Here is a 19,734-nt window from a genome sequence, read left to right as displayed (position 1 = left end):
TCTCAGCAAAGTCCTCACTGCTTTAAGGTTTAAACAGTGTTTAGATGTCATCATGCTTGAGCGAGCCAAACAAATCTGGTGTAAGCTTCCCTTCCTCTGGCACAGATCCTAACAGGGAACCATTCTGTTTCCATGCTGTGGAAGTTACTTCTATGCAAAGCAGGTGAAGAATGATGGAGGGATTGGAGGTGCATGTAAGCTGCATGTAAACAGATTTTGCTCCCTTATTGACAAAGGAGCACCACGGCAGGAAGCTGGTACATTTTCACCTCAGATGCCATTCCTGACATAATCCCAAAGGAATTTAGTTTCCTCCCAGTATCGAACTGTGGATGTGTAAACAACAACACTGTGGAGTCCCTCTGTTTAACACAGCAGAGTCTTATTTCTCTTTAGCCCCTTAAACAACCAACAGGCCAACATGTTAGAATGTAAAAATATTAATGAATGAATGTCCATTAATCAACATTCTGAGGACTTTTGCCTTCAGTCACAGTGGGTGGACACACCTTAGTTACTCAGCTGAGGATGGGGGGGGTTCAGGGAACTGGAAGAACTATACAGACAATGGAAGTGTTGGGGGAGGAGGGAGCAGAGTTTGGAGAGCCAGCTCCAGCAGGAGGGATGTGCTTTACTTTGTACTGGTTAGAAGTCTAGGAGAGTGGAACTGGAATACCTGAATAAACAGGAAGTGACAGCAGATCAGAGAACTGTTTCTAAGTCCTCGAGAAAATAAACTGGATTGAATTTAGTGATGGTTCTTGATGGTTCTTGATGGTTCTTGATGGTTCTTGGTGACAGTTGCCCTTCACAACAGGACTTGTTACAAGTCAGAACAGTGGGATGCTTTTCTCTTTTAACCAGATGATCTGGCTAATGTTGGGGCCAGAGACCTGGTCTAATCTCCACATTAGTTTATTAGAATAGAAGATGAGGAGCCAAAGTGATTTAATGTCATACAACTTCTGAGGCTGTTACTTATCAAATCACAAAATCACATCAGTGAGTTTTAAAAAGGAAACGTGATTATTACAGAAGCAGCTAAAAATGACAGTTGACTCTAAAATTCAACCGTTTGTATTTTGTTTGATTGTAAAGACAGGAACTTGGAACTAGAAGTCATAAGAAGTGTGTATTTCCTCAAAAGTGAAGACAGGAGAGAGCAGCGGAAACAGCCAATGTCCAAATAAGGTTTATGTCAGGGAAGAGAGACTTTCTCAGAGGAGTGAATGAAATAACCAACAGGAACCTGATGAGGAAGTTGTTCTGATCTGTTGTTTAAATCAAAGTGACTTTGCAGGAGCCTCTTGGTTTAGGTGAAGGGAGCAGTTTGTCTGTATGCACCCACAGAGGAAAAGATGCTAACAGGCTAGACTTGCCTTCACTGACACAACAGCTCAACAAAAATGAGATTACACTCCACGATTGCAAAAATACAACGATGCAAAAAGAGGGCACAGCACATAATCACAGACCCATACCAATCTGCCTACTTCCTCCTCAGGCCCAAACACACAACATGCAGCCTGAGTAAAAGTAGAGCAGACAGCATCATCACACACAGGACTCGATTCTGTAAAAGCTTCTTCCCTGCCACAGTCAGACTGATGGCAGAGTAAAGGACTGTTCACAACCATAATCCACTGTGCAGTGTTTGTCACACAGCTAAAACCTGATGTTCAGCATTGTATTTATTCAAATAGCACTTGTTGGTGCAATATCTGTCTGATCTACAGTGCAGTTTACACTGTGTTGTTTGTAACAGTGTGGAATAACTGCTGTTCAGTATCCATCAATCTTCCAACTTAAGTAACTGTTTTTATTTTTTTGTATATGTGTGTATATATATTTATGTAAATATTTACTTATTTTATTCTATATATTTTGTATTTTATTATATTTTATTGTATTTTTATTTTACACTCCTACTCGAAAGCTCTGCACAAGATCTCCTGTGGACCCAAACCTTGCGTGTGAGTACAAATGGCAGATAAAGTCTTGGAGTTGAAGCTGATTTGTCACAGTGCAAACAGGATAGTGTACTTGGTCTCAGGGTGACAGCTGTTACTGGATTACTTATTGTTTCTCTTGAGACTCTGACGATTATGGTGCTTTTATTTAACGTTGTTGACACAGATTTATGGATGCACTGGATGCATCAGAGTCAGATACCTTCACCCCCCCCTCAGTAAATGATTGTTCCAACTTCATTTTCTCCAGCCAGCAGACATGCTGGACTCCACAGACAGAAAACATGGATGTAGCTGCTTTTAGATTCTACATTTCTTTAATGTTGCTGTTTTGGCCTCCTCCATCTTCCTTGTGTTACTGTATGGATGAAAAGGTGGAGTGCTATTTTATCAGCTAATGCTAGCGAGCTTGGATAACAGGCTGGATCCATAAACTCCAACACATGAACAGTTTCTGAGTGAAAGACTAATATAATACAAGAATTCCAGTCACCAAATCCGAAACAAACTTCCGGGATGGTCTGATAATCCATTAAAATGCTCTAAAAGGTACTAACAGCAAAAACACACAAAGACACACTGGCTGATGTGTGTAGGATGTGACCTTACAAAGAATGAAACAGTCCAGGTCTCGATGTGTTTGTCCTGTTTTGATGAGTTAGGCTCATCGTTTGTATTATTAATTCCTCATATTTTGGATGATGTAAACGGAGGTTTCAGTGCATTAGATCAATCTGACATTTAAGTCTCAGCTGAACCATCTGGTGCCTACAGCTGAGGGTGGTTAATGAAACATTTGATGAAACTTTTCTGTTGAACATTTATGCTGAATCATTTTCCTTTCGGGGACAAAGAAACTGCACATAATCTGGTGACACGCCCAGAAGTCCACAGTCTGCCTCACATACAGCGACTGCATGCGTCCCCAGTTTAATCCAGCCCTCTACTTCCTGCTGCCCCTCTGCTCTCTCTCTTTCCTCGTCCTTTTGCTATAAATAGCTGCATAAAAAATTATGAACTAATGCAGGCTGTGAAAATGAGCTTCTGTTTTTCACTGGGGTGAGACATTCTGAAACATTCACATCAGTCAGACTTTATTTCTTAACAATAGCAAACTGCTCACTCTGTTGTGTTCTTCTTCTTACTTATTATTTGCTGAAGACACAAAGCTCGTGTGGATTTTAGCTTAAAGCTCTGTCACTGAACCTGGAGCCTTGTGCATGTGATGAAAAAACATGGAAATGTTTCTGTGACTGATTCTAATTTAATAAAGTCTTTTTTATAATGCTGTAATTGTACCTAACTGAAGACATCATTAGGCTGTGGTTCACACTGAGCAGCCTGTAATTTTAAATTTAAATTCCATGTCATTAATAATGCAAACTGTAAGACTTAATCATCCCAAACAGTTGACTTCTGCCAAAATTCCTCCCCTATGGAGCTGGAATGAAGGAGGGAACATTACCTGAACTATTGTAGTGCCACACTGTAGCACACTGTAGCACACTGTTACTGTACAGCACTCACTGACAGGTGGAAAGTCCTGTCTGCAGACGTCAGAAGCACAGAGAGAGTCACACGTCACTGCCTGCAAATTTAAAATGACTTTTGAAATGTTTGAGTCAAATCTCCATTTATGAGATTTGCCAATCATTGCATTTCATTTTTACACAGCATCCCAAAAAAGTCTCTAAACAGCAGGTTGACAGGTTGACATGATTTTTATTGCTATACTGCATTATTTTAGCAGCTTGCTTTGTGTACGATGTCCAAGACAAATTTCCCCGTGGGGAAAATAAAGTATATCTGAGTTGAGTTGAGTTGAGGTTGTTGATGAGTGAAGGACAGAATAAGAAGTGATTGGAAATCTTAAAGGGAAGAAAATGTGAAGAGAAATCAGAGTATACAGCATAATTGGCCTTTAGACCAGATCAGCTTGTTTCCTCCACCATCAAGCAACATAAGAGGGGCTCAGAGCAGGCTGGAAAACATCTGGACAACAATTACACACTCTGAAAACCTTGAACTATTCAACATTACTAAAGTTTTTTATAACCACAGATTCTCAGTGTCTGAGGGTAAACTGACTGCTGCTGCTTTAAACTCAGATCGTCCTCTCACTGAGCTCTCACAGTGCTGAGAAAGAGGCTCAGAGGGGACTTATCTTTTTACCTTGTTCTGTCACAGCTGTGTGAAATAGATCCACACCCTCTGACTCTGAGGTCAGATTCTTATTTCTTATTAACCGTTCTTCAGCAACTTCAGGGGGATTTTATTTATGTAATTTTTTAGATTTGGGGTTGAACAGAACTCAATGAAAGGGATGAGTTTTCTCATTACTATAAACATGGCAACTGTAACTGTGTGTCACTGTGTGTTACTGTGTGTCACTGCGGTGCCTCAGAAATATTTAAAAGAGATACAGATAAGGCAAAGAACAAGGCTCTCTTACTGGATCTTTCTGTGTCTTTGGTGGAGGTTGGTGGGGCAGAGGGTGTGTGTGTTTTACTTGCCTCTCAAAACCTGTTGGAGAGACAGGAGAGGGGAGGGGACAGAGAGACCGGGGAGGGGAGGGGAGGGGACAGAGAGACCGGGGAGGGGGGGTAAAAAGGAACTGCAGGCAGAGACTCATTCAGACTCCTCAGTTCACACACAGTCTGAAGAGCTCTGCTGCTCTCTCTACAAATGTCCTGCTCTGCATTCCTCGTGTCTGCTGCTCTGTGTGAGTAACTCACCTTTTCTTCATTACATGTTAGAGAAACTGGTGTTTGGTAAACTTTGACACAGCTTTTAACCAGCTTAGCATATATCCCTCACAGTAGCAGGGTTTATAATTTATAACAGAGTTAACAGGTGAGAAGTAACATGCCGTGTGAGATGGTAAATGCCGGCGTTCTTCCACTGAGCTCACACACAGCCTCTGCCGCTAAGAAAACCACAAAGCACATGTAAACTTTCACAGCTTTCAGCCAGCAGAACACATAAGCAGGTTTATTATCAGGCAGCAGCAGTAACACATGAGTGTGTGGGTTTAAAATCAAAGAATTAAAGTATAAAGCAGAGTCAAACAGAAAACCTCAGTTTATTAGATTAGTGGAGAAAAAGCTTCAGTGTGGAGAAGACCTGTACTGTTGTTTTGTTTTAGGGAGTAGATCAAATGAGAGTAATACGTATCAAATCATATCAGTCTCCATGCGTGTCCTCTGATACTTTGTGACAATTTTCATAGTCTGAAAACCAGCAAAGGAATCACGACAGCAGGTGAATTCAGACAGGCTCTGATGACTGCAGAGAAGCACCGACTGGCCCGTCGTGATGCAACACACACTCAGCTGCAGGCAAATAGTCACATATATACAGCTACACACTAATATGCATGGCTCCAGAGTTTTTACACTTATGAATCTCACACTACTAAAGTATGAGAATAGAAACCAACAGATCAATTATCACACATGCAGAAAAACATTTATTGGAGCTGGCTACATTAAAACTATACTCTGGAGTGCTGACAGCGACTTGACTCTATAACTATGCAGCCCCAAAGGCTTTGACTGAGTTATGAACGCAGTGCGGGGAAGACCGGTGTGTTTGTGTTTCAGTGCAGATTTGTAAAACTACTTAAACATGATGGGGGTTTGATTTGGGCTCTTTTGTTCTGGTTAGTGTTCCCTGAAGCTGCATGCTGTCTCAGTGAACTTGGCTTATTGTACAAGATCCATTAATGGCAGGAAAAATGTGACAACGTGACAAGTGTAGTTGTGTTTCTCCTAAAAGAATTAAAAGCAAAGGGTTTGGAGGTTGAGGAAAAATCAAGGGTTTCATTCTCATTATCCTGCTCTGTCTCTCTCAGGGACAGTTGTTCATGCTGATGGACAGAATTCCCTGACAGGGAATTTTAGAGAGGACATCACCCTGATCACTGGAGCTGCTCAGCTGCACGATGAATATCAGATTATCTGGTCTCATGTTCAAAAGGTCTTAATCAACTATGATAACAGAGAATGGGTAACGAATGCAGCAAACAAGTACCAGCTGGATACAAAGACCGGATCACTCACCATTCGATCCCTCATTGCCAACGACAGCGGACTTTACCAGGTCCAGATCTTCAGTGGGAGCAAGAGGACAGCAAAGACATTTAACCTGAGTGTTGTGGGTGAGTCGCACAATAGACACAATAATCCTACAATGAAAGATGTGCTTTTAATCAGTAACAACCTCTTTCTGCTAATGCAGAAACATTCATTTTAAGAATGTTAAGAAGTGTCATTATGAAGCCACATTAAATGAGTTTAAATACCGGGGGTCAACCGTCCAAAGCAACAGAGAGAAGAAGAAGGAGGGCAGGCAGGGTGGAGTGAGTGGGGTGTGAGTGAGTGGGGTGATGTGTGACAGAAAGAGAGCAGCAAGAAGATGATGGTAGTAGTAAATATGGTCACAAATATCTGACCACAGTGACCCTGTGACGTGCTAAGGGGAAATAGCGTTTCTTTAAGTTTTCTATTTCAATTATTTCAGCACATAATGTTCATGAGATGCTCGGCTGTTTGTTGCCATAATAAAAAAGAGTAAAAAAGAGTAAATGTACTCCAGTTTCAGGTCAAACCGTATTGATTTGTGACTCACAGTGAGTCATTATGAAACCCAATTTGTGTTTCACAGACTTTGATGACAGCATTACTTCAAGCACATTATCATTTTAGGTCTTTGTGGTTATTTTCCAGCACTGTTACACTATAAGGCCGTGCTTTGGGTGTTGCTGAGATATTTGATTTTGCTATAAATTGGTAAAATAAACTCAACTCATTCCAGGAGCACCATCCAAATATCCTCCAACTCCGGCACAAAATCCATCTGCCGATGACGCTTCTCAGACTTCTTCTTCAGCTGATCAGCGTCCAACAGGTGAGCTTTAAGCAGGGGCTCATTTCCTCCACATAAACATGAGCAGGCCTCTCAGATAAATTACTGTCTAATTTATCTGTTTAATTTCATTAACTAATAGTTTGTATTTGGGTTTTCCTATTTAAGTTTTTATTATTTAAGATTTTCATTTGCAATTGGTAAATTTATTCAGATTCACGTTAAATTTTTGTGGCTCTTCTTCCCTCTTGTATATTTCAAAAACAATAAAAACAATTCCAGCACAATAGTAACAGTAACAGTAATGGTTGTCTTTCTTTGCCATCCACACACAATAAATTATGAACCATATAAGGTTGATATTAGTGGTGCTGAGCTGGGTGGTAGGCAGTGGGTGCAGCTGAGGCCTGTGGGCTGACTCTGTGCTTCTTTAGGAACAAGAGTTTCATCTCAGCTCACACTCACATACACATCAGTGATATTTGTTAAAACTGCTTGTTATCATCTGTCTGGTTCAGATCCTGATCCCAACCCACCAACTGGACCTCCACAGCCACTCGGGATCATTGGACTGGTTGGACTCTTTTTGGGTCTTGGTGCCTGCACCGTGCTGGTGATTATAAAGCGTGAGCCAATCAAAGGTCAGTATGAGCCTCAGCGTGTCTGTGTTGTGTCTTACACTGAAGTGCAGAGGTGGGCTTACCCCTCTGCTATAAATGAGAGGATGATGGACTTTCTCACTATGTGAGCTGACAGATTCTCAGTCTGTGTCACTAAAGTAAAATAAGTCAGATTTCATCCTGTTTTGAAGGTTTTTCACAGTTTTTTCCACATAAATACCATGAAATCAACTTCAGTCACCAGTCTAATTTGTTAATGTGAACTTAATGAACCATCCATCAAAGTGGGAGAAATTATGAGTCACGTAGACCATCATCTCCTGTCTCGTATGGTCGTTGTAAGCAGTTTGGATCTGTAGAAACCAGCAGAACAAAAACTCAGAAACATTCAGTTGTGTTTGTCTGCTCAGCGGCTCACTGACTGTGGGTGGACAGGCTCACCCATAAGACAAAGCTTTAACACTACAGGATTAAAGTTTGGACTGAAGTGCATTATTACAAGAAGCTTCTTCTTTCAGCGAGGAGGAGATGTGATGCAGTCACCAGCAGGATGTCATGTTTCCTCCTCTCCACAGGGTTTTTCCGGGGTCGGTTCACACCATGCAAACCAGAAGATCCTGGAAAACTGGAGCAGGAGCAGGAGAGGGATACACTCGTGTGACAGACCGTCCCACATCAAAGAAGGCAAGCTAGCCGAGTAGCTGCTATTTTGGTTAGCTTGCAGTACCTTAGCAGTTGTACCTGTGAAGTCCGTCTAAAGCAAACAGGAATGACCTCATTTCAAACATCAAACCAAAACCCCGACTGACTTCAAGAGTTTCAGAGACCATAACTCAGCCTTTCTTATACTATTATTTAATTTAAAGATGCTGTAAATTGCACATTTCCAAAGACTGCACTGGATTTTTGTTTTTTTGTGCTTTTGCTTTGCTTTCATTTGGACAGATGTGGATAAACTTCTATTGTTTTAGTTTTTTTTCATTGAAATAAAGATTGTGATCACAAATATGAGTGAGTATAACTTTAATAACAGAAATCAAACCAGTTTACTTTTACTTTAGTTTTTTATCAAATTGTGGAAGCTTGTAAGCTAATCGGGTTTGTTTATGTACAGTCTGGGGTTTAAAGCCAGTGAACCACAGTGATGTTGTTGGGTTAAACAAACACTTGTGTTTGGTGGCTCATCTGTGTGTTACAGCTCTGATTACCAGCAACAGTCTTAGGAAAGGAGAATTATCCAACCTCTCACCTATGACAGCAGGGATAGACTTCACTCCCTGTGGTTAACAGCCTCCATTCTGACAAACTTCTCCTTCAGCCCACCTTGCATCATGAATTGAAGGCTCCTGCCTTGTACTCATACTGGTTCATACTGCTGGCAGGCAAATCAGATTTTGAACTGAGTTTATTAGAAACACCCAGTTTAAAGGTGCTGCTCCTGTCAGAATATCTGTTGTGGTTAGTGAGGGTAAGAATTTAAGGATTTATTTCATTGCTTTTATTTTAAAACAGTTGGAAAAGTTATTAAAAATAAAATTTCTTAACAAAAAGTAGCTCTCCAGCTCAGTTCAAAGGAAACGCTACTACAGCCACATGTGAAAGGCAGGGTGTATTCCTGCTATGCATGGCTGGAAAACTGTCAAGCGTGTGATTGATACTGAGGATAAAATGTCTAACATTTCATAACTCAGTCACAAGGAGGTTTGGAGAGGAGACCTCCCTGGAGATCAGTGAGACTGATCTGTCAGTGATATTCTCAAGGTTGGCAGTGGCATCTTTATCCCCACAAAGAAGGGAAAAATAAGTTTTACATATCAGGACATAACAAATGATCATCTACCCATGTCAGCTTTAAATACAACCTCAGATATGAGATCATTGTTCTGTTTTATGACCCAGTTCTGGCCAAGCTTTCCTGTAGATGTGGGACAGACGGCCTCACCTGTGCCTCTAGAATACTTTGGTGTACAGAGGAGTTCAGGTCACTCAGTGACTGCAGGGAGCCCAAATCCTCAGCCCTCCTCCACCGTGCTGCTCTGAGGTGTTTGTGCTGATGTGCTGAGTTTGGTTTCCTCCAAACGTGCTGCAGTGCATTATGGACAAACATCTGTTTCTAATTGTGCTGTCATGAACTTTGACCTTTAACATGCTAACTGAGGCCTGTGGAGTCTGAGATGGAGCTCTTCAGGGTTTTTTTGCAGTTTCTGTGACAATTGGACAGTCTTACCTTGGGGTCAGTTGGCAGGGACATCTGCTCCTGGGAAGCAGCTGTTTGATCAGTGTTTTCCTCTCGTGAATGATCTTTCTCTCTGTAGAAGTTAAACTAACATTTGTAACTTTTCAATTTCAATCCCAAATCTGCTTTGAGCAGGTTATTGTTTAACTTTCAACTTTTGGGTGTGAGCCTGTGTGTGTAATCTTCATACTTTTCATACCCATTCAGCACAATCAGGACACCCACACTCTGTAGGAACAAGTGAATGAATCCCATTGGACGAGTGTAGCAGGAGCGTGGCTGGTGCTGAGCTGGTGTTTCCCTGCAGCGACTGTTTGTCTCATTCCATATCAGAAAATCTCCCATAATGTCTGATCCATCTTTTTAAAGCATTCACTTTGAAAAGCTGGGGTGGCTGTAGCTCAGTATGTAGAGCAGTCACCTACTGATCGGAAGGTCAGCGGTTCGATTCCTGGCTACATACCAATGTTGCTCTCCGACGCAACTGTCGGAGTATGAATGTGTGTGAATGTTAGATAATTAAAGCACTTAGCTTAATTAATCATGGAAGTGCTTGTATGCATGGGTAAATGTAAACATGTTGTGTGAGTGCTTTGAGTGCTCATACTGAGCAGAAAAGCGCTCTATAAGAACTAGTCCATTTACCATATCCTGCAAACAGGCTGAGTTTACAGAGTGCAGCTGCAACTCTCTGATCAGGTCCCATCAAACAAAAAGCTCTGCAGATAATAAATGTCTGCTGTGACTTCAGGAGTCAAGTTCATGAATACTTGAGATTATCGGTCAGCTGAATGTGGCCTCGGTTAATGAGCTGCATTCATATGCATATAAACGTGGGTTTAACCCAGTGACACTGACAGAGCAGTTTCCTGTTCTCTGTCACAGTCAGTGGGTCAGCGCCACTAAAAGATGGATGAAAGTACTTTAATCAGGTTGTGTTTCATTGTGTCACAACACAGGAGACGTGACTGTCATGTTAGCTGCTGCACTGAGAGCATTCAGGAAATATGACATAACATTAATCTGTGGCCATGCTAATGTGAGCTCAGTGGTTTATGTGACAGGCTGTAACTGCAGAGGAAGCTGCTTTCATTCAAACCACATCATTAACTGGATTTGCAGCTTTACTGTTTAAGTGAGTAACTAGTGGGATCAAACACCATCTAACAAGCAGGAGTGTGTCTGTAATGAAGGATAATGCTGCTTTACTGATTCCTCTGAATTGGACTTTGTTTTCGCTGTTCTGGCTTCTTCTGTTTGACAGTTTGTCTCTTTGCTGCAATCATCTTCATCTTGAACCTGAATTTTCTCTGTGAATAGAAAACTGCATCTGAACACTTTAGGACATCTTTAGGACAGAGACAGGATTTTTATCCTGGATGTTGTTGGTTTATATTTGTGCTAATGACCAATCATGATCAGACTTTGCTTGTACGGTGATCACAGAGCAGAATCTAACTGTGGATGTAAAAATGAATAAGGTTAACAGTCCATATAAATTATAAAATATTATGAATGATGATAATGTTGTTTATAACAGGCTCATGCGGTAATATCCTGTGTTAGTGTGGAAATACACTGATGTGAGGAAGAGTGTGTGTATTTAAAGAATCAGATGTAACCTCTGTCTCTGCATATAGGACACATTTTTGCACTAATGGGACACAGCTGAAGTCTTAGCTATCCTGGTGGCTGACACACGTCATTATACATCATCAGTTCTCAGCAGCTTGGCTCCATGATTTGGCTGTCTGACCTCTGTCATAGAATAGAATAGAATAGAATATCCTTTATTGTCATTGTGCAGTGATGTGACAACGAAATTATGTAAGCAATCTATCTAGTGTCTTAAAAAAATAAAAAATAAAAAAAATAAAAATAAATAAATAACAGATCAAATAACTAGGTACATACATATGAATACCCTGCCCCACAACCCACCCTTTAAATTACACACTCTGTTTCCCCCCCGCCCCACACTTGCACTTATTTACACCTTCTAATATTCAGAGCATTATTTAGAAGTGTAATAGCCCAGGGAAAGAAATGTCTCTGAACCGATTTGTCCGGCTCTCAGAGCCGTATCTTCTGCCAGAGGGCAGGAGGTTGAAGAGAGCTTGACTAGGGTGGGATGGATCGCCAGGATCTTCCTAGCCCTGTTTAACCCTCAGAAGTTTGCCAAGTCATCTAAAGAGGGCAGGGGACAGCCAATTATTTTGTCAATCTTTTTAACAACACTCTGCAGGGCCTTTCTGTCTCTTGCAGTACAGCCAGCATTTCTATTTCTATTGTGGAGCGATAGAAAGTCTGCAGCAGGTTTACCTCCAGGTGGCATTTTTTTTAATAGTCAGAGGTGCACAAACTGAAAGTTTCAGTTTCAGAGAGGCGAGGCTGAGCTGGATTGGATATGTGCAGAGGAGGGAGGGTGGATGTACTGGACAAAGGATGTAGGAGATGGAGCTGCCAGGCAGGAGGAAAAGAGGAAGACCTCAGAGGAGGTTCAAGCCTGGGTGAGATGGAGGCAGATGATCTGCTGTGATAAGGGCTCGTGGAGTTCCCTTCAGAGAAAAGCTGCTGGACTGTAAAGATTGAGACAGATTTAGATGATAACTGTGTGAGAATGACTCTGTAACAGCAGGCTGTGTGTGAGTGATTGATATTCATCAAACTCAAATGCAGGCAGAAACTGAAGTGCTGACTTCATGGTCCAGCCGTGGATTGTGGATTATAGGAGGCGGCAGTGCAGGGTAAAATACAAGTGGACTCACTGTGACACTTTTTGCTGTTTAGAGAGCTGCTTCTTTCCTTCCTGCTCTTCTTTCTCAGACTTTTATGTTTGTGGTGCGTCTAATTAGGCCGTCACTGTGGACAGAAAACAAACCGCTAATTGAAAACCTTTGGACCGTAGAAACCCATGATTGAACACCAGTGAGTAAATTTGTAGAATTACATTCTGAACTACATGAGGTAAAGTCTGTGGAGCCTGAAAAAAGCGGCAGGACTGCTTTAAGTTTCTTTAGAACTGAAGAAGCTTTTTGGATGAGAAACGTCTTCAGGGAACTTAAAGAAGTCCAGTCGCCTTTTTTCAAGCTCCAGAGATACTATGACCTGGATGACTGAGAATCTACACAGAGAGTATAACATGATGAGCTGCTGTACTGTAACTTTGCTGTGAATTATCCTGAGTCTCCATGTTTATCGTAGCAACACCTGTTCCTACAACAGAGGAAAACAAAGTGGGAAAAGTAACTGAGTCTCTCTGAACGCAGCAACCTGTGGCCTCGCCCTGCATGGTGACTCACAAAGTCACTTCAACTGTGTGTGTGTGTGTGTGTGTGTGTGTGTGTGTGTGGTGGGTGTGTGTGTGTGTGTGTGTGTGTGTGTGTGTGTGTGTGGCATAAAGCAATACTGGACCATGTGCAGGTGTAACAGCACATAATGTATTTAACATTTTATAACTTCCTTTTGTCTTTGTTGTTTTCTTTCTTGTTTATTATTTATTTATTTATTCATTTGCTTGTTTATTTCTGTTGTGCTTCTCTGCGTGCCTATAATGTGAAAGTGCTACTGGAACTTTAATTTCCTAAAATCCTAAAAAACATCTGATAAAATTTTAAATCATGTAAACGGCCAGTTGGTTCTCTTTGTACTGAGAACGTTTAAGCCATCAGGAAAACTGTTTGTCACAAGAACGTGTGATTGAAATGTTTGCAAAGTTTAGTTTAAAGCACCATTATCAATAAAACACTATGAAAGGTTTCTTTGTTTTGCTGCTGCAAAATAATTGCATCCTTTTTTACAGGCAGCAGTCAGTCACACATGTTTTCCTGTTCTTTTGACTCAGTTTTTGCATCACTGTGCATCCACACAGGTCATTATTTAGTCTACGTGACTGCAAACTCAACAGAAATCTTTTGATTCTTTTTCAACATGTCTAACTTAGTACGACTGATGTTAGGCCCATCTAAGAGTGGCTCAGACTAACATGAACAGCCTCTTCCCTAAGAGGCCTCACATGTGTCCCAGGCAGCTGCAACAGCTTGTTAGAGTTAATATGCTGTACGTTGAATTTATTTAAACCTTCAACAATTTAATCTCTTAGTTCTTGGTTTAGAAAGTCCATGAACTGCTGTTGCTAACATGTAAGATTTTAGCATGGGTGTAAGATCAGGGTCACACAGCCTAATGTAAGAGTTGTCTTTGTGATGATGAGGTGGTGGTGGTGGTGTGTGGCTGCTGTGTAGAAAGCTACAAACTGTATCCTTCTGGAAACATAAACCAACACTTACAAACATGTTTTCATATCTTCAGAAAGTTACCACATGAGCTTGGGCCTGTGACCCGACGCCATCAGTTGTGGACTTTCAGTTTCTGTGATTTTGTGGCTGATTCTTAGTTTAGTGCAGTGTTTGAGTTCATTCTCTGTTCTCCAAGTCCTCTATTGGGTCCTGCTGTGGCCTCCATACAGCTGCAACCATGACAGCTTTAGACTGACCGGCCTGAAGAGAGAAAGTTTGCTTCAGATCTCCATCCACACATTTTCTATAATGTCATGTCTCTCTCACTTTATTTTTATTTTCCTTTCATCATTGCTTAACATTTTTCTGCTTATGGTACTTAGAGGCATGTAAGACAGGCACATGTTTGGGTGGTGTTGATTGGTGCCCCGCCCTCAGCCACTGCCTGTGTGTTAGTAAGGAGTAGTGCTGTGTGGAAATCCCCATAATGTCACTTCCAGTTTTTGACACACTATCACTTGGTCACGTCCTCTGATCAGGTTACAAACAGACACCTTATCAGGATTCATTTTCCACATTAGCCTCTCAGCCTGAAGTTTCTTTAGGAATGAAGTTCATATCAGACACTGGAGATCATCAGTCCAGTGAACCTCAGTTAACCATCTGTCTGATAGCAGCTGTGTGAGAGCTGACCAGTGCAGAGTGAACCCAGTGATAGTGCAGAAACTGCTCTTCTTAAAGGTTGCAGATGAGACAAACAGCTGCAGGCTGCATTTGTCACTCATCAGCTGTGTTTAAACAAACTCACACAGTTATGAACACAATGGTTTGGCAAGCAGGTGAAAGTGATTTCTCCCATTAATTTCTAGCTTTGTTCCTCTAAATAACCAATTCATTATTAACAGCTCACTGGGCCATCAGTCTAACCAAAGTCCTGCAGCGGTGGAAAAAGAGGAAAACCACAGCAGGATGTTTCTCACTGTGTTCTCACGTTTTCTCTCTGATTCTCTGCTGCAGACACAGACGTGCTTCAGGGCTTTTCATGGGAAAACTTCACGGCTGCTTGGCTGAACATTGTTTGAAGTTTGAAGTTTTAACTCAGAAACATGATCCTAAAAGAAAACACGTTTAAAAATACATATTTTCAGTTTTATTTGAGTAGTTTATGTCAGTAATTCAGGTTGTAAGCCTTGACGTCACAGACTGCAGTCTTGCAAAAACCAACATGTTTGTAATAAAATGCCTGGGTCTGAGCTAATGTGACAGTAACACACTGTGGTTTAACCACAGGAAAGGCTGCTGCCTCATTTCTTTTGCTCAACCCCCCCCCCCCCCCCCCCCCCAGTCCCAGGCAACACTGAGAATACAGAAGACCTCATAATAAAGAAAAGTATTATTTCTATGAAAAAGTTTCAGAACATGTGAAAGGTGACTAATAATTAATTTAAGTACAACTGAATGGACACAGGCAAGTTTTTAACTGTCTGCAGATTTGCATTGTTGTTGTGATAACAAACACTGCTGTTTGTGTAACCAGCTCTCCCTCCACTTGCAGTGTCCTGTCACAGCAGAGCTTACTGTGTAAATCATTTCCACTTAATTCAGTTTTATTTACAGATTTTATAACTGCTAAAGAGCGTTTTCACCAACACTCCACACTAACACACCAGCACCTCTGCCTCACACAAACAGCCCAGTACTTCATTTCCTGTTCAAAAGCACATTTTCTTCAACTCAATAAAACTCTGCATGTCACAATGAAACAAAGATTTTTCTGCAAACACTGACTCTGTTCAAACACAGCAAACCTGCTTCAGTATCCAGTCATTCTTTCCAAACACCAGCACAGATCCTGTTCAAGAGGAACAATCAATCAATCAGTCACAGTTCAGCAGCTGATGGCATTACAGAAACTATTAATATTCTCCAGGTAAACAACAGGCATAACAGCTTCTCAAATTTGTGCATTTTGGCAACATACTGTGTACACACTGAGTGATGTTTACATACTGTGTGGAATGTAGGAGTCTGCAACAATCTTGAAGTAAAGGTTTTGTTTCAGGATGGACATAAAATTGTTTCCTAACTAAAAAAAATTAGCCTTGACCCCATATGTCTAAAAATAGACAGACACACTGAAATGTCTCTGCAGCAGCATCCATCACATCCAGGAGGACATTTGGTCATGTGGCTGATGATTGTACACCAACCATCTCCAGGATGAAAAAAAATTCCTCAGTGGTTGAGAAAAGGGACATCATCCTTTGATGGGCTGCAAACCAGTTTGTGATGGTATGAGGATGGTGGAGTGCTACACTGTCTCATGGAGTCACAAATGTCCTCATGTTTCCGTCCCCCTGCTCCTGTTCTGCTTCTGGCACCAGTTGTTGGTAGAGTTCATCCAAAAACAAAAGCAGGAGCTCAGTGTTAGAGGGACCAATGTGGCATCTGTGAAGGACCAAACCAGCTCACATTGTGATATTCGCTCCTCTCAGACTCGATGCATGAATGGTGGCTCTTCTCCCACTGATATCTCCACCCCACCGATGTGTTCTGGTTAAATTCTGCCTCGTCCACATAAATGAGTTCAGGTCTGAACAGCTTCCAGCTCCATGAATCTCTAAAAGAAATCAAACACAGTACATGAACACACTTTCAGTCTGTCCTACTGTATGCACTGTTTCCATGCAGGGTGGCATGGTAGAAGTTCACTATATTACATAGGATAGATACATACCTGGACATATTGGTGCCGGGGTCCCTGAACCCTTTCACTGCTCCTTTCAAAGGAGCTGTGTACAACTGTTTCATTCAAACTCTGCAGTCAGTCAGAGTGTAGGCAATGTTGTCAGGATAATGTGAATCACAATGTCCACAATGGCGTGCTCCTTCTTCTCTCAGGAGTTTTCCCTTCCCCACAGGGTGGAAGACTTTGCTTTCTTTAAAGGAACAAAAATACAACATGTATTAGCAGTGGGACTGGTGGCCTACAGTTACTGTATGATATATAGCATCACTAGGAATACACTTGTAAACTGTACTGTTAGCTGTTAGGTTGCTGAAAAAGATAATGGAAGCAACAGGCCGTCTGAGGTTAGTTAGGCTGCACTCTTTCACAGCCTCTCTGACAGACCATGGTTTATCACACGGTCTATGATGGAGGCTCTAAGTTCATCAGTGGTAGTTCTTCCCCTTCACCACCACACTTCTTTACTCCTCTCCTCATGTTTGGGATTTTCCTCCTCTCCCCCTCCCTCTGTTCCCGTGCCCACACCAACTCTTTCCTAACAAGCCCCCTTTTTATGGGTCACTGACAGCACCTGGCTGTGTCTCCAAATGGGATTGGAATCAGTTATCTCTGATCTGTTACTGCGTTTTGTTTCAATGAGCTGTATGTTCAAAAATAATTTGCTCTTTAGCATTTGTAAATAGGACAAGAAAGATGCAGGATTTTGTTATCCGTGTATGGTAAATGGACTCGTTCTTATAAAGCACTTTTTTACTCTGCCTGAGCGCTCAAAGAGCTTACACAACATGTTTACATTTACCCCATTCACACAAGCACTTCCATGATTAACTAAGCTAAGAGCTTTATTATCTAACATTCACACTCCAACACTTGCGTGAGAGAGCAACTTGGGGTTCAGTATCTTGCCCACGGATACTTTGGCATGCAGCCCGGAATCGAACCACCAACGTTCCAATCAGTAGGCGACCTGCTCTACCTCCTGAGCTAAAGCCACTCGGTTAATGGGCCTTGCTTAATGGGCTGCATACGAGGTGATCAGTGCAGATTAACTTGGATTTAACCCAGTGACACCGACAGAGCAGTCAGTGGGTCAGCACCACTAGAAGACAAGAGCTTGTGAAAGGTGACTCATATTTAATTTAAGTAACTTTCAGCAGCTGAATAAACTGACACTGGTTTAACTGTCTACACTGTAAAAATGATAACTGTTGATTCCAATAAAGTTTTAAAAAAATTTTGATTAAAAAAAAAAGTTTTGCCACTGGCAACAAGCTAAAACTTGTCAGTCCCACAAACCTCACACTATAATATCCACTCGTCCATTTTCCTTTGCAGAGACCCACCTCTCACCCTTTGCCCTGTCATAGGGCGAGATGCAGGATACACCCTGGACAGACAACCATTCACACCTGTGGGCTAGAAACACCAATTAAGCTAATCCCACTAACTGCATGTTTCAGACTGGGAGGAAAACCCTCAAACACACGGAGAACATGCAAACTTCAAACACGAAGGGGGATTCAAACCTAGGACCCTCTTGCTGTGAGGAACAGTGCTAACCACTGTGCTGCCCCCAGCCTATAATTAACAGGTTTTTAGTTGTCCAGAAGACTAAAGAAGACTAACCTTCTCTTGAGGAAATCATGTAGATGATGGCCATCATGCATGTGCACCTTCTTGAGAAGTGCCCAGTGTAGTGTGGTGTGTGTTGGTACAAATTCAGTAGTTTAATCTTGTCTTTGCTGTTGCAAAAACATCCGAACCCTCTGACTCTAAGGTCAGATTTGGATTTCTCTTTAACCTCATGGCAGCAACTTGAGGTGGGACAATAGCAGTTGTACTGTAGTTTGTGGTTGGTGGGATGTGGCAGGTGGGGATCCAGTGCAGCTGTATATGTGTTTTATTTGTGGAGAGGCTGCTGAGATGCAGCTGCTGGCTCCGAGGTTTGCTGCTCTTTTGTGGATTCTTGCTTTGCAACCCCAAAAAGTGTGAACATGGCATTTTCTTCTAGGTACTGAAGAGAATCATCACCTCTTTAAATCAGAACAAAATACAAATTTCACAAGCATATAAATAAGAACAGAAACAAGAAAATAGCAACAAATATAAATAAATTTAAATAACAACAAAAATAAAATAATACAGGCCTACAGGTCCACGTTCTGGCTTACACACACACACACACACACACACGCACACACACTCAAGCTTTCTTTTTTTTCACCAAAGGCTAAGGGGAGGAAATGGGCGGGTGTATTGTTTGCTTAAAGTCCTGCACTGTTTAGACAAACTTCAGTCTTCGCTGCTGCTCTGAGGAGGAACCTGCTGCTGCTACAATGTCATTTAGGATATTCTGCGTGTGTGCTGCGCTCTGTGAGTCAAGCTTCTCTTTATTAAACTTTAGCTTTGATGTTTTTTTAAAGAAGGTAGTAGCTTGTAAACCTTCACATAGCTGGAAAATTCCAGTTTTGTTCACACAGCAGTGACAGTCTGTTTGATGTTAACAGGCTGGATTCACTTTCTCAAACACAATAACTTTATTTTATTCAGATGTGTCAAACAAATTAATTAAGTTTTTGAAGGTTGGTAGATTACAAAGGGGCAGAGGTGTCCCTTCATAAAGTGGAGTATACTGAGTCAGGGGTGTGTGCAGGACAAAAGAGGATTATTCTAGAAGCATCATTCATCACTCTGTCTGATATGATCCAGCAGAGGCACCTGAGTGTGGACATATGCTGTTGTCACTTTCCAGGCAGGAAAGGCATCTGTTATCAGTCACAGTGAGGTGATGAAACACTTAAACGTCACAAATAAACAACAACAAAAAGACTATTTGCATGTTTACAGAGTGATAACAGAACAGAGGGGAGCTGTGGGTGTGCCATGAAAATGTTTGTCATTACATAAACTGCAGCTTATAACACTGAGCCAACACAACAGTATCATGTTAGGGTGAGAAAAATACACGTGTAAGTGACTTATATTCATCAAAGTCAGCTGTGCAGACAGAGGCTCGTTTGTGTGACTGTGGCCCAGCAGAGTGTTTCTACTCAGA

At 41.6% G+C, this 19,734-nt stretch overlaps 1 protein-coding gene across 2 annotated transcripts in view; it reads left to right on the top strand.

Annotated features, from left to right (window-relative positions):
• LOC115787690 (uncharacterized) overlaps positions 1 to 8,360 on the top strand; it is a 29,518-nt gene extending 21,158 nt beyond the window's left edge. Inside the window, exons 1-5 of one of the 2 annotated variants that reach the window (XM_030740461.1) lie at positions 4,632 to 4,692; positions 5,824 to 6,129; positions 6,786 to 6,878; positions 7,355 to 7,477; positions 8,032 to 8,360. In XM_030740461.1, the coding sequence (XP_030596321.1) occupies positions 4,656 to 4,692; positions 5,824 to 6,129; positions 6,786 to 6,878; positions 7,355 to 7,477; positions 8,032 to 8,117 (645 nt within the window). In that variant the 5' untranslated portion in view covers positions 4,632 to 4,655 and the 3' untranslated portion in view covers positions 8,118 to 8,360. Of the gene's footprint in view, positions 1 to 4,631; positions 4,693 to 5,823; positions 6,130 to 6,785; positions 6,879 to 7,354; positions 7,478 to 8,031 lie in introns of those variants that run through there. The other variant, XM_030740467.1, reaches the window with a different exon arrangement.
• The last annotated feature ends 11,374 nt before the right edge of the window (positions 8,361 to 19,734 follow it).

This window comes from Archocentrus centrarchus, chromosome 1, assembly GCF_007364275.1.
Source record: "Archocentrus centrarchus isolate MPI-CPG fArcCen1 chromosome 1, fArcCen1, whole genome shotgun sequence".
NCBI lineage: Eukaryota > Metazoa > Chordata > Actinopteri > Cichliformes > Cichlidae > Archocentrus > Archocentrus centrarchus.
Note: the sequence above shows the minus strand (reverse complement) of the source record. Positions and strands in the feature narration are given on the sequence as shown.